The sequence below is a fragment of the Dendronephthya gigantea genome, unplaced genomic scaffold, assembly GCF_004324835.1.
Source record: "Dendronephthya gigantea isolate DGI-Jeju-01 unplaced genomic scaffold, DenGig_1.0 000164F, whole genome shotgun sequence".
Classification (NCBI taxonomy): domain Eukaryota; kingdom Metazoa; phylum Cnidaria; class Anthozoa; order Malacalcyonacea; family Nephtheidae; genus Dendronephthya; species Dendronephthya gigantea.
In genome coordinates, this window is record NW_021163174.1 from 342,647 (window position 1) to 357,534 (window position 14,888).

Below are 14,888 nucleotides of genomic sequence, written 5' to 3' on the forward strand. Positions count from 1 at the left end.
TGATGCATAAAATTTTGTTGCTCGCAGTATTTTTGTACTTGAAGCATTTCATTCTCGAATTACTTTGCATATATGCATATGAAATAAATTACTTTATAATGGTTGGCTCGTTTGTACGATTTCAGTCGTATTTGCGCACAACGTGTATAAATGAAAAACACCATAGCTGAGACGTACCAGTGCATAAGACTAATCAGAGACTAGATACAAGAAAGTGTGAAAATATTTTCCTAGCCTCAACTCGTTTTTCAAATAAATAAAACGGCGTGTAGTGTATAATGCACTGAGTTGAATGTGACACACATTTGGCACGCAATGTATGGCAATACAATCTCGATCACCCATGTACTCCTTTTTGTGCACGTATTTTAGGTAAGTCTTAAAGTAAATGCATCTTCGAATGACTGTTTGCAAAGTAGACTAGCATAGTATATCTTCCTCGTTCATAATATAATATAGGCTATAGCGCATTCAGTTGAGACACATGAGATTGCATGGGTCGAGTTCGCTTTGCCTTCAAGCCAATGTGCGTTTCGCGAATTCGCGTGGGTTACTCACCATGGAAACAGATTAGTGCCACCAAATCTGTGAAACGCAGGGTAAGGAAATTTCCTTAGAAAAGTTTGACCCTGTCGACGGGAGGGTCCTCCCGTCCATATTCGTTTCAAATGTTCTTTGTTTCATGTTATTCAAAACAACCTCTCCCACAGTAAAAAGTATGCATATTTTGTGAGAGCACACGGTGTCTCATTCCTTGCGTTATTGACTATTGCTGTTGAAAGCGAAAGTGCTCTATAAAGTTTTATAATCCTGGCATACTAATGTACGTTGGTCTTTTCTGTTGAACAGAAGCTGTTGTATTCTAGGTAGGCCTAAGTCAAACTGTTTAATATTTCCAATGCATATAGGCTCATAGACTATAGTGTAATACATGTCTCGTCCGTTACATACATTTAATATCAGGGACTTAAATAATTATAAGTTTGAAAATATAACTTCGTTGGACTCGTGTTTGCAAATCAAGAAACGTCGACGCAGTCAAGAAATACTAGCTGGCATGTCTGGATGTATGTAGTACCGTTTGTAAAATGTACAAGTAGTACCGTTCTAGTCTTATATTCAGCGAAGTTAAGCTGTAGCTATCATTTTATGAGGGAAACCACTTTGTTTCATTCGGGAAACTTAGAGGGTTAAAACTGCATGTAAAGTTTCTGCGTGCACTTAGGTATTGGTTTAACTTCCGGCATCTGCTAAGGGTATATTATTAACTATATTTTGAAATTATTAATGTGGTACATAGCGTGAACGCGAAATGATCGATGCGTTTTCGGTCTTGCGAAACCGCATACAAACGAAAACGCACTAGTGTAGACAGGCCCTAAGTATGAGATATGTATATTTTTTAGCGGTTTTGTACTTGGATCGAGTTATGAAAAGGAGACTGCTTGCAATCGTTGGGCTGCTCTTGTATCTTTTCGACATCGCAACAGATTTCTACGTGGCTTATAAATATTGGGAAAATGGAGATACTTGGTGGTTCGGAATGACGGTTACCTTTATCGGTGTTCATTCAATTATAGTAAATATAACATCGTTGGTACAACATAGGAATCTATGGTCATGTTTTGCCAGCGTTCTACAATTGTCTTTGGTGATTCGATACATCGAAAAAATATATAAAAAGGATAACAATCCCTATTCATTCGCAAAGTTGCGGCATGTGGAGACAATTTTCGAGTCCGCTCCTCAGTGGTGCCTTCAGACGTACGTCATGTTACGTAAGTGGCATTTCCCATGGCACATCGTGATCTCGATTGTACTGTCATTCCTGTCCTTAGCGTGGAGTATTACAGAACTGGAGATTGCAGCAAGATACGAGGACGATCAGCAAGTCGGTCTCAATTTAAAGGAGAAAGTCTCTTTTCTGGTTTGGCAATTATTTACGCTTCTGTCACGATTATATGCCATCGTATTTTTCGCTTACGTGTTCAGATATTACGTGATTCTCGTCCTTCCAATTCACTGGTTGCCGTTTATTTTGATGATAGTAATCGTGAAAAGAAATGAAATCTTTGACGACAGAAATGGGAAAGCCGTAGCCGAATCATTTCTGATGAGTTTTTCTTCTCTCTTTCATTCTCCGGGGAGTTTCGCGCTAATTGACAAAGATATTCGCAAAGCTAATATGATCTTGGGGCACATATTCATCGTTATTGGAAACATCGTCATGGTGGTTTTGTGTCTAACAGAGGGTATACCAAAAGTGTCCCCTCGAAAAGCGTGGAACCGGAGACAGTACCACACATGGACGTATTGAAACCAATTGCCATTGCATTCCTTTCTGTGGGATCATTCGTGTCGTCCATCTTCATAGTTATTTATTGCAAACTTACAAACCGGTTTGATTCGGTTTAAACTATAACAGTGATTACAATAATCGAAATATTTCAACAGTTATGCATACATCTATCTGAGTACGAAAGACTGATACTGGGATAAACAAAGACTTTATCTTAATGGAGTTTAGTATTGAATTTGCAAAACACAGGATGAGAAACACGAGTTACTTCATCGAATTTTATTTACTACAGAACTGTTTCTTATTACAAGCGTTAAGCTTGCCACGCTCATCAGGTAAATAATATTATTACAACAACAAAACGACTATATACAAGAGACGCATAATTAATTAGGTCTTGCTACATGTTATGTTCTGGTTACAGTGCATGTTACTTAATGTTACTTAATGTTCGATGCCGACATGTGGAAACAAGTTCATTACGCTTGTTCAAAGAGCTTAATTCAGGATGACATATGATAATAGATTTTTCGATATATAAATATATATGAACAAATTTATACAATGTTTGCATGATTTGAACGTGACACACATTTGGCGCGCAATGTATGCCAATACAAATCTTGATCATCCATGTCTGCGCAATTACCTTAAAAGTCAATAGATGCCATCCAGCTCTGTTAAAGCGCTGTTCAAGCATTGCGTCATCTTCACTGTTATCTTATATATGTTCCACTAACTTCCGTTCAAGCCGTGTTCCAGCGCTATAACAGTGGTACGTCATGAATACTGCATGAGTAATCAAATATAGCACCGCATCACGGCTGCGACTATACAAATCAGTTTATCGCTCTCGTCCTCTATAAATCGGAAAATCTGTCAGGTGTTGGTTTTTCTGCACGTATTTTAGGTAAGTCATGAGTTTAAGGTAAATCAACTTTTTAAATGGGCATTTGCAGTGTAGAGGCTAGCATTACAGTTGAAACACATGTGACTGCCTGATATAAACGCAAATCAAGAAATGTCGTACGGTTGAGGAATAATTGCATATACGCATGTCCGCGCGTGCATGAAGTATGCCTAGTACACCTAAAAATAATGAGAGGAAATATGAAATATCTGGGAAGCCCTTTTTAAATGCTAACTTAGAACATCTGCGCTATGTCTCGCGGCTGTGGAATATCTTCAATTTTCTGTCTTTGAAGTTTTGCTCTCTGCAAATTACAAATCATAATTTCATTTCGACCCTACGATATTCAAGCATCAACCGAACCGCCCTAGTTTTTTATGCAGCGGAACTATCGCGAATTAGCTGATCCTTAATTTTCGAGGAAATATTGAAGCTGTAATCCGAGTGCAATAGGATATCCGGGAAGTAACTCGCGGCAATTGCTGCGCGTATATTTTGCACTGATCAGACCTGCATAAGGAGTATTGTTGTACTGTATGAAATTTAACCTTGACTGTAAGAATTCAGTCTCGCCAAATTAAACTTTAACGAAATAAGACAGCCTAGCCTGGCTGACGTACTTTTCAGTCAAGCATTATTAAGTCTCGCAAACAAGGCAGTAACTGGCACAATCAACTGTTTAATTTGAACAAATTTACGAAGAATTTGTTAATAAATTGTTTAATTTTGATGCATGAAATTTTGATTTTTGTTGATCGCTGGATTTAAAAGTATGTCATTGATTGTGACATCGCTGATCGCTTTCTGTAGAAATGATTTATATAATTTCAAATGTGACGCATTTGGGGCGCAATGTATGAATGGTAATACGTCTGATAGACAATATCTGCATAATTAAACATTTGTAAAGTGCTGTTCAAGGAGTGTACAAGAATGGTAACATCTTTACTGCTGTTCAACTACCGTTTAAGTCGTGTTCCAGCGCTCTCGCAGTGAACGTCATCAATAGTAATCTACTGAATAGTTATAGTTTATCGTTCTCGTCTCTCCAAAGGTTGGGAAAGCTGTAAAATTTTAACTGAAGATTTTAACTGCACGTATTTTAGGTAAGTCCAACTTTTTCAATGAATTTTGCGGTGTAGTTTAGCATAATATGCCTCTCATTAATAGCATATTATATAGCACATACAGATGAGACACGTCGGAGACTGTGATAGGAAAACGTTTCCCTCGATTCGTGTTTTTAAATCAAGGAAAATTGTGCGATGATGACTAGTTTCACGCATGTCTGTCTGCGTTTGGTACCCGAAAAGGCAGAAAAATTGAATATTTCGCCAAACGTGTGTAAATCCTCGATTAGAACATCTGCACTATATTTCGGGACTGCGGGAATGTCCTCAGTTTTCTGTCTGCAGTTTTGCTTTCTGCAATTTCATGTAATAATTTCACTATCCAAATGTCAGTATACTTTTTGACCGCTGCAACATGCATGCATTCACCGCCCTAGTTTTTTATTTAGCGGAACTATCTTGTAAGGAAACCTTTTTTTATTCGAGGAAATAATCGGGTGTAATCTGTTTTGAACAATGTAATATGATCTCCGGGAACAAACTTAGGGCAATTGCTCTAGGTATTGAGTTTTAATTGAGGCAGCCTGGCTCAAGTACACTTCAGTCCAACGCTATTTGGACGGGAATGGAAACAAACTATAAGGAATTTAACAATAGCTACAAAATCCTTCACAGATTTTTACTAATTATCTTTACTAATTATCTTATATAACATATTATGTTTTGTAATGTGATCTGGAATGTGACTCCCAGCAGGGTGGACATTCGTGAAACCTAGCTTCTACAATATCTTCGACTCTATTTTAATTTGCGGTGCGATAATCGGTTAGTTACTTTTGTTATCTGGTTTCCATATAATCGTAATTGTTTTGAGCAAGTGATTTTCACGGATGAGAAATAGTCCGGTTGTAAATTTTACTTCATTTCCGTATTTAAATCGGTCATTGTTGTCTGCACACACATATAGAAATATTCTATCACATCAGCCACCTTGGCATGTTCACGACACTTATACGACTTAATGGAAACCAGGCTTTAACACGATAAAATTATTACTCAGGGATGCTGATTAATTGAGCTGCTGTCATTTCAGTTGCTGTATTGCAAAATATGCAATAATGCATGATTATGCCAAAATAAACAAAATGGCGGGAAGTTATTTGTATAGAAACTAGAAACTGAAGTTTGGTTTTGCCCCACGTTTAGTTCCCGCCCAATACAAGCTTATATCATATGTAAGCATTACTGGTTGACTGTTTCGGCTTTGGGCCAGTAAATTGCACAATTTTATTCATTACAGATTCGCTACATATTTTTTTCGACAGTTCCATATTTAAATCGAGATATGTTTGCAAGCATTATTGGGCTGTTTTTGTACCTATTCGACGCTGGCTCGGATATCTACGTGGCTTATAAGTACTGGGAAAATGGTAATTTTTGGTGGTTCGGAATGGCGGTGATCTTTTTCCTTGTCCCATCAATCATAGTGAATGCGATATCGTTTTCGCATTTGATGAATCCGTGGTCGTGTCTGGCCAGCGTTCTGCAATTGTCCATGGTGCCTAGATACATCGAAAAAATCCTTTGGAATCATAATGCCTTAGGATTAGCAAGGTTGCGGTATCTTGGGACAATTATGGGGTCAGCGCCACAGTTTTGCCTTCAATCATACGTCATGTTACGTCAGTGGTATTTCCCACAGTACGCTGTGCTCTCCATTGCGTTTTCACTCCTGTCCTTGACTTGGAGTATCGGCGAACTCGAGACTGTGAATAGAAAGGGGAACTTCGAAATTGTGGAAAAATTCGCGCTTCTTGTTTGGCAACTTTCCACGCTTATGTTGAGATTCTCTGGAATTGTATTTTTTGCTTACGTGTTCAGATACCACGTGATTCTTTCCCTAGCCTTTCATTGGTTGCTTCTGATTGCATACAAGTTCTGCAAAACCTCGTATATTTCAGCAGAATCGGTTCTCGCTTCATTCCCTGCCCTCTTTCATCCAAATACGATCTTGGAATATTTTTTCATCGTCGCTGAAAACGTCGTCATGGTGACGTTATGTCTGACGATTGGAATCCAGAGTGTATCATATTTGGAAAAGCCGGAAGCCGTTCCTGCGACCGTACCACACGTGGACGACTTCAAACGAATGGCTGTTTTTTGCTTGGCCGCAGGATCAGCCATATCGTTCGTCTTCATGGTTATCTATCACCGCATGAAAGATGTAAATATTAATCATCAAGCGGATAACCCAGTTGTTTAGTTCTTACGATAAGAGAATTTAAGTCTCATTTACTCTTGCCATTTTTGTTGCGATCTTGTGCGCGATTTTCTTCTTTTCATAGATGTGAACGAATAACAAGTTACGAATGCTCAGTGAAATGAATATAACATTATTTATTATACATTTCACCGCGAATGCTCTAATGTGCATGTACGAGCTCCAATTTGCACATAGGTAACTAATTCACTCTTTCATATCTCTCAAAAGTCGAAAATCGCAGCATAAATTGTAGGTGTAAATGGCCCTTGAGAAACATAATCAATCAGAAATATTTTAAATATTTTATCGACAATTTCATTCGCTGTTGAAAGTTAAAGTATAATCCTTCTTGCCATTTGATTACATTTGATTACGTTCGTCGCATTTGACTGCGCATTTAATTTGATGCTGTATTTTTTGTAAAAGAAGACCTGGAGATGCTGCATGAGAATCAGTTTTTGTTTAATAATTTTTATACCAATTTTTGTTAAAGCAAGATTCCGATACGCGTTGATTGAGAGGTGCAGGAAGGCAATAGCATGGTTAAATTTGTAATACCCATACATAATACATTGCATGTTTTGTCAAAGATTCTTTCGAAAAGTTGTGGCATGTTGAGACAATAGAGGGCCTCACGTTATACATAAAACGGCAAACGGAAGACGAAGAAAATATTTTCAGTCAAAAGGCAATAAAGAGCAAATGCATGGAGTCAATATTGTAAAAGTTCAAGCGCAATCAATGTTTTTACATAAAAAAGAAAATGCGAAACGAAGAAGATGAATTGTGCAAAGAAAGTTCGGCCGTTTGCCGTTTCTCGGAAACCGGAAACGCAAGGTTTAATTATAGGTTCCGCTCAGCATAAGACATACGTCTATTATATGTTTTATATTCATTTCAGCCTTTATGTTTTGTGTTTTTTAAAAAATTTCTGTACCTTCTTCAAGATAATTGTAAATTCCATGTAGCTCCCTTACCATGGAAACATAATCTGTGACAGTCAGTAATACAGTAGATATTGATACGTAATCTTACGTCACGAATTGCGCAGTCGTTTTTAAACGGCGAGGTTGTTGTTAAAAGTTTTTCTTTGGTACTCTTCAAACCGTCAAAAAAACTCTTGTTCTTCAGTTTTTGTTCAATGCAAGCTGCACTGATCTAGGTAACTAAGGTAAGTCCAACAATTATGTGTCTCGTAATACTTTTTCTGACACGTATACAGTTGAGGTATCAGTATTATTATGAGAAACTGAGTATTCAACAAGTACGTTCGGAAATATTTTCGCTCGACCGCTGAAATTCAAGAAACGTCGTGCGGTTAGAAATACTTGCATTTATGTCTATCTACGCCCTCGTAGTGTACCTGGAATAAACGGGAAGAATAAATTGAGAATACAAATACTGAATACATACTCTCCTGACGAAGGCATTTATATTTGATAATCCGTTTGCAATTACTGGTTGAATATAGAATATTCATAAAAGCGATGACGACAAAGTAAGTTTACGACAAAATGTCGGTACACATCGACAGCTATGGCATGCAGGTATAAACCGTTCAAGAGTTATATTTAACTCGATTGCAAAACGTATCAGTTTTAGTCCTGTTTAGGAAGATGAACGTTATTAGTGTAACACAATACCTGTGGAACAATGTGAACTTATGCCATGGGAATGTCATAATGGCATTCATCTCTAAATGGTGTTTGCCTAATGAAATTTAACGTGTCCAACGACACATAATGCGAAAAATTCGTCCAACATTAAATTATATTTGCAATGGCTTCGTAGGTCGTGCTTAATGTTTGTCACGACTCATAACATTGCAAGAGTCGATCTTTCATCTTTGTGTGCCAAAACTATGACAGGAAATAGGTGATCACCTGACAGTATGCTTCAGATGAACACTTGGGAAATGGCAACTGAAGAGTTTGAAGTGGAAGTCAAACTCTTTCTGCGAAGCGGTTCTGCGCATCAATTCTGCTCATAACATATTAAAATTGCCCAAATTTCCTGTTTCGAAATTTTCTGAACATGAACCCTGAGGGTTCATATTAATTTAGAAGCGCAGAGAACGTTAATATATATCGTATATTATAACTTATAGTAATTCTAAGCGTAAACCAACCGATACCACAAGCTACTGAACGTACTAAAGGGGAGCTTAATTAAGACGTGCATACCTTACATCAATGAGCGGCCACTCTGGTCCGCTCTTCTTTCTGTTGTTGACCTAAGTTCTGAATACATCTTTTTATCAGTTTTAGACATGGATCGAAGACAGATCGCAATCGTGGGGCTGCTGCTGTATTTATTTGACTTAAGCTCCGATATCTTCGTGGCTTATAAGTACTGGGAAGATGAACATACTTGGTGGTTTTGGATGACGATTTTTTTTATCGTTGCCCCTTCAATAATAGTGAATTTGACATCGGAGGCAAAGCTAAATCATCCATGGTCATGTTTGGCGAGCGTCCCACAATTGTCTTTGGTAGTTCGATACGTGAAAAAAATAACCCGGGATCGTAATCCCTACGAGTTCGCAAAGTTGCGGCATGTGCAGACAATCACGGAGTCCGCTCCACAGTTCTGCCTTCAGCCATACTTCATGTTACGTCAGTGGTCCTTCCCATGGTACACCGTGCTCTCGATTGCAATGTCTTTCTTGTCCTTGACCTGGAGTATAACCGAACTCGAGATTATAAGACAAAAAAGCACAAAACTGGGTCCACTTTTATTTGTGGAGAAATTCGTGTTTCTGTTTTGGAAAGTTCCTGCACTTATATCAAGATTATCTGCAATTGTTTTTGTCGCTTACGTGTTAAGATATTACGTGATTCTTTTCCTTGTAGTTCACTGGTCGCCTCTGTCTGCATTTACGATTCGTATAAAAGCGAATGGTATCGCAAACGCATTACTCACGTCAATCTCTCCCCTGTTTCATTCTAACAACCTCTTGAAGTATTGTTTCATCGTTGTTGAAAATTTCACCATAGTACCACTTTGTAGAACGATTGGAAATCAAATACCAATGGAACCGTATTTGTTAAACTTGGGACCTCGTCCTAGGACCTTAATACGCAAGGACCAATTGGAAACCATAGCAATATTTTGCGTGGCTGGAGAAGCAGTGATATCGTTCGGTTACATAAATCTTTATTATTTTTTTGATAAGTATCGAAATCCTAGTTTATTAGCATTTTTGATGTCTGATAACACAGTTGATATATAAAGCTCTTTAGCTACGGACGGATATAAAACGTAATCAGACGTAAGAGTGAAAATTCTACTGGATACAGTTTTATATCGACTAGTAACTGACATAGTTTCAACGCTATAATTTTAGAAGCTATAATAAAGATGGTAAGGAAAGAGTCTGTTATTGGTGAATAATATTTGAATCGAATACCCCAATTCATAATGTAATAGACCTTTTTCATAATGACGTCAAACGCGGAAAGTCTGATGTTACACGTTTGATTGGCTCGATAGATTTGTGGATAATTTTGAGGTATTAAAATAAGTCTTCGTGAAATAAAACATGCTATTATGGACAATCATGGGTTCCCGGCAGCACCACAGTTTTTCCATCCAGCATACGTCATGTTAAGTCAATGGTATATTAGTCCCACAGTACGTTAATAATAATAATAACTTTATTTAAAAAGTGTCAATCTGTTTAGATTTTCACAAACTAATTGGGGATGATACAATAATCAATATATATAAATATTAAAAATAAAAGTTCTATAATATATAACTATAAATGTTGTATAGTTAAAGCTAATCTCCCCTGGAATATTTATGGAATGAATATATAGCAGGATTTTGATGTTATATATACAAATTCCATGATCTCAACATTGATCGTGACAGTTGCTACATACTTTGATATTGCTTACCATGGCAATCGCTACTGGTTACCATCCTGGTTACCATGGCAATCGCTACTCGTCGTAGAGAGGAATTTAGGGGGGAGGGAACGTATGCGTGCATATTCATGCTCATTACTTTGCTGTTTTGTGTCTTCCCCTTTCTGATATTTGCGACCGAACCCCTCCTGTCTTTTTATATTAATCGGAGGTGGTATACTTTTGTTGCATTCGTGGTTTTTGCCGTTAAGAATAAGATAATGGTTTAAATTGGAAAAGTACGGGTGATGAAGGTGTCGAGTCGTTACGGTTTTCTGAGTTCTGCTCATTTACGTTCATCTTCCGCTTAAGATTTATAATTGCAACACTCACGTCATTTATGAGGTAATGCTAAAAAAGTTAATAGAAGCCTTTGTAGGAAATTGTAATTTTGTCCGGATGACGATCTCGTGGATATATTTTGACTCCTTAAGGCATAAGTGCAATATTTTTCTGATACATCAGCACGTTCAACGCATTGTCATTAGTCCAATACGACAGTTGGTGCTGGACAAAATAAGGTAAGAAATGCTGTAAAGATCAGCTGTTGTCTAGTTTAAAATGTTATACGCCATATGATAGTTATGCCATTATACTGTTTCCACAACTGAGCTAAATTCAATCAAGGTTCGATTTCTTTAATTCTGAATCGTATAATTATAAATTGAGAGCACAATTTAATTTAACAGTTGTTCCTAGAAAAATAAGAAATTTGAATACGATTCGTGCCTTTGGCGTGAATGGTTCATTAATATTTTGGCTTTAAAATTTGTAAAGATATCTGATTCAACTTTTTCACCAGTTGAATCAGATATAGGTCAAGTTCTGAGTGCCGAAATCCTCGCTAGCCGATTATCACACGATTGGAATACAGCCTGTAAGCTGTGAATAAAAAATATATAAATAATAGTAACGTTTTTATATAATTCGATTTTTCATGAGGTGAGACATTCGGTCGCATACATCAATGAAGGAAATTGGCAAACTGTTTCATTTTTCGACCTCTACCATATTACATGGCAATAGAATGTATTCCCCAAAAATACCTTCAACAAATCTGGGCAATGCAACTTTCACATAGGAATGGTTGTAATCGTGTTCGGCAGAACACAAGCCAATTTATTTGAAGTTTCTATCTATAGAAAGCAACAAATTTCGAAGAATAAAGCCATCTTGAAATTCAAGATATGAATTTGAATTGTTTTAACCCGTATCTTGTTTCTTTTTAATTTTTTTGAAATTGTCGGCTGGACGTGGTTTTTATCTATCATTGACGGAATTTTTATAGGAGAATTGGTGAAGATAAAACGGGCAGGCTATTTGCTGTCGGCATGAAGTAAACAGTTGTTCGTTGTTATAGAAATTACTTTTGATGACTCATTCCGGTTTCAGTCAAGATCGCCTCTTGTTATATTGCCAAGTCATTATTTCCGTGCTCTTCATAACTCGTACTTAATGAAAATTATCCTCTTATAACGCCTCGGTAAGGCCCGTTTCAGACACCGAACTCCTCTTTTTGTTTATTTCGGCACATGAAAAGTTCGACGCAACTTGAAAAGTTTTCTTGTAACTTGCAATGCGATTCTAATTTTACGGGAAGTTAATTTGTAGACTGTGTTCAAAATGCTCAGAAAACGTTATCAATTGTAAGAAATGTTCGTATTTGACAACTTTAGATACCCCAGGAGTAGATTGCATTGCAAGTTACAAGGAAAGTTGGATGGTGTATGTAACAACGCCTTAAATAACATTCAGTTCGGCTCCAGACTCCTGAGATGCATCCTAACCGTGCCTTTTCACATATGTACTTTAAATTTTCTAGGTTGATTTTGAAATTTTTAAAAGATGAAAGGAAAGAATCAGTTATTCTTGCTCGTGATAGGCATGTTGCTGTACATCCTCGATCTGACCTCAGACGTTTGGCTAGCTATCCGTTATCACAAGAACGACGAATCGGGATGGTTTTTCGCGACTTTAAGCGTGCTCATCATCGCATGCATCGTGACTAATATGGCTGTATGTTTACACGTGTTTAAGGACACGATCGAAGGGCCTTATACATGTTTGTGGATGTTTTGCACGTGTCCCATTCTGTTTCGCTTCGTCGAAGAATTCGCATATTGGAAGCAGGCGAATGTCGATATCTCTCCGTGCGGTAAGGAATGCCAAATTCCACGCTGCAAGGAATGCGAAAAGCATTTGGAAAAAAGGCAAAGATCGCTGACGTCGACCTATTCGCTAACGTGGCTCCATCTTATGCAAACGCTGACCGGAAGTGCGCCACAGTTTTGCCTTCAAATGTACATAATGTTAAACCAATGGTATTTTCCATCTCTTACCGTTATCTCGACTCTGATCTCGTTTATTTCATTAGCCTGGAGCATTACCTCCCTTGAGCTAGCGAGAGAGAGCAAAAATAAAAATGAACTTTTCAACTTTGGTTCTAAATTAATCTTTCTCTCGTGGCAGATATTTGGCTTAATCTCAAGGTTAACTGCAATCGTGATAGTTGCCCACATACTTCGATATTACGTGTTTTGCGTCTTGGGTTTTCATTGGTTCCTGGTTACCATGGCAATCGCTATTCATCGTAGAGAAGAATTTAGCGGGGAGGGAACGTATGCGTGCATTTTCATGCTAATTACTTTGCTGTTTTGTGTCTTCCCCCTTCTGATATTTGCGACCGAACCCCTCCTGTCTTTTTATAATAATCGGAGGTGGTATACTTTTGTTGCTTTCGTGGTTTTTGCCATTGAGAATACGATAATGGTGGCCCTATCGTTTGTTGTTTCAAAACTTGACGTTGTTACATTGAGTTCGAGTCATGAAAATCTGTTCTGGTTCGTGGTGGCCGCGTGTGTGCTTGGTGGACTGGCTCTAGAGACTGTGTTCTTTTTAGGGTATTACAGATTTTGTTGTAGCCGAAAAGAGATTGATGCTGCCAGTAATGAACCTGTGGCCGTAGAAGATATCGCATTGGAAAACGACGGTTTTAATAACTGCTGACCAAGGCACTTCATCATCCTGCGAGAAGCATTTCTTCTTGTCATCGTAGCTGAAAAATTTGACGAATATACCGGCTCATATTTCATCAGGCTAACCGCTGACATATTCTGGAAGATTGGAACAAACTGGTCACTGTTCCGTTCAGGTCAAATCAGGTGATTTGACGAAGAGATAAAGGCTGGCACTAGCAATAGAATAGAATCGATTTTGCTAAACCTCTTTCTTTGAAGTATTTTAAAAATTTGTTAGTAACTTGCGATAGAGCCACGAGTTCATAACTAAGTACGTCAGTACCACTGAGTCAGTACCCAAATAGATTACCGATCTTAGTTTATAACTGATACCTCAATGTTTTTATCTCGTACGTCATGTTACGTAGGTTACGTAGAGATATACTTGAAGTGCTAGAAAGTCTAGATTGTTTCAAGATTGTTGATGTGAAATGGAATGCATTGGGTGACAAAGACGAAAGACTTGTTACTTCGATTATAAACCGAATCATAGATCAGAAATTACTTTAAATATTTGTTTGAAATTTTCACATGCACGTTATTAAAAAATTTGTTTAATTATTAAAAAAATTAGCCAGGAATAAAATGTTAATAGATTGTTGTGTCGACAACCATTTAAAATCAAATTTGGAACAAATTTCGTAAATTAGCAAAGAACTTTCTTGAACTTACGAGCAAACATTAGTGTATTTGAAGAAAAATTTATAATATAATACAATAATATTCGTGAAATCCAGAGTGAATAAATTGTTAAATGCTTATGACGAGTTATTACCCTGTATGGACATACAATTAATTTATAGTCCAGAGATTTGTCTGAAACAACCATTGTCTCGAAAACAATTCCAACTCAAATGGCTCTTACACACACTTACAAACTAATTTAGATCGGAAATTGTTTTCGACCTGCCCTTGGCCTTTCTAAAATCTTAATTGAATCCAATTCTTGCAGCATTCCACATGGAAGACCAGTTTTTTTTTCTTCAAGCAAGCGAAAGAACACATAGAAGTTCTAGAAGTCGTTTAAGTTATTTAAATAGTGAAGATAAACCACAAACGTAGAATGTACTTTTTGACTTCGTATCTGCCAATTTGACGGTTTTGACGTACAAATAGATTTTTGACATGTTTTAAGGCGGTACTTTCAACAGAAACAATTCAGTTCAAATGCTTATCCTCTGTAAAATTCATGAACAAAAGCTTATCTTCCAGCTATAATCCTTCAACCTCTTCAAAAAAGCTGACTAAAAGTCATTGTCCGACTTTTCACTATATATTCAGCTTGCATGCTTTAAAATATTTGTTTACGAACAATTTATGCGTGGCCTTCAAATGTACCTGTTTGCACGAGGGCGTACCGGTTGCTGATTGGCTAATTGGGGGCGTCGACGTCGCTGATTGGCTAATGGAAGCAGCGA

At 37.4% G+C, this 14,888-nt stretch overlaps 1 protein-coding gene across 2 annotated transcripts; it reads left to right on the forward strand.

Annotated features, from left to right (window-relative positions):
- The first annotated feature begins 10,761 nt into the window (after nt 1-10,761).
- On the forward strand, nt 10,762-14,137 carry LOC114537761 (XK-related protein 8-like). 2 transcript variants are annotated; one of them, XM_028558856.1, is made up of 3 exons: nt 10,762-10,974; nt 12,276-13,071; nt 13,353-14,137. In XM_028558856.1, exons 2-3 carry the CDS (start codon nt 12,299-12,301, stop codon nt 13,372-13,374), a joined length of 795 nt encoding a protein of 264 aa, XP_028414657.1. In that variant the 5' UTR covers nt 10,762-10,974; nt 12,276-12,298; the 3' UTR covers nt 13,375-14,137. The 2 variants fall into 2 exon arrangements, with proteins under 2 accessions (XP_028414657.1, XP_028414656.1); XM_028558855.1 differs by having other exon boundaries at nt 12,276-14,137.
- Nucleotides 14,138-14,888: the final 751 nt, after the last annotated feature.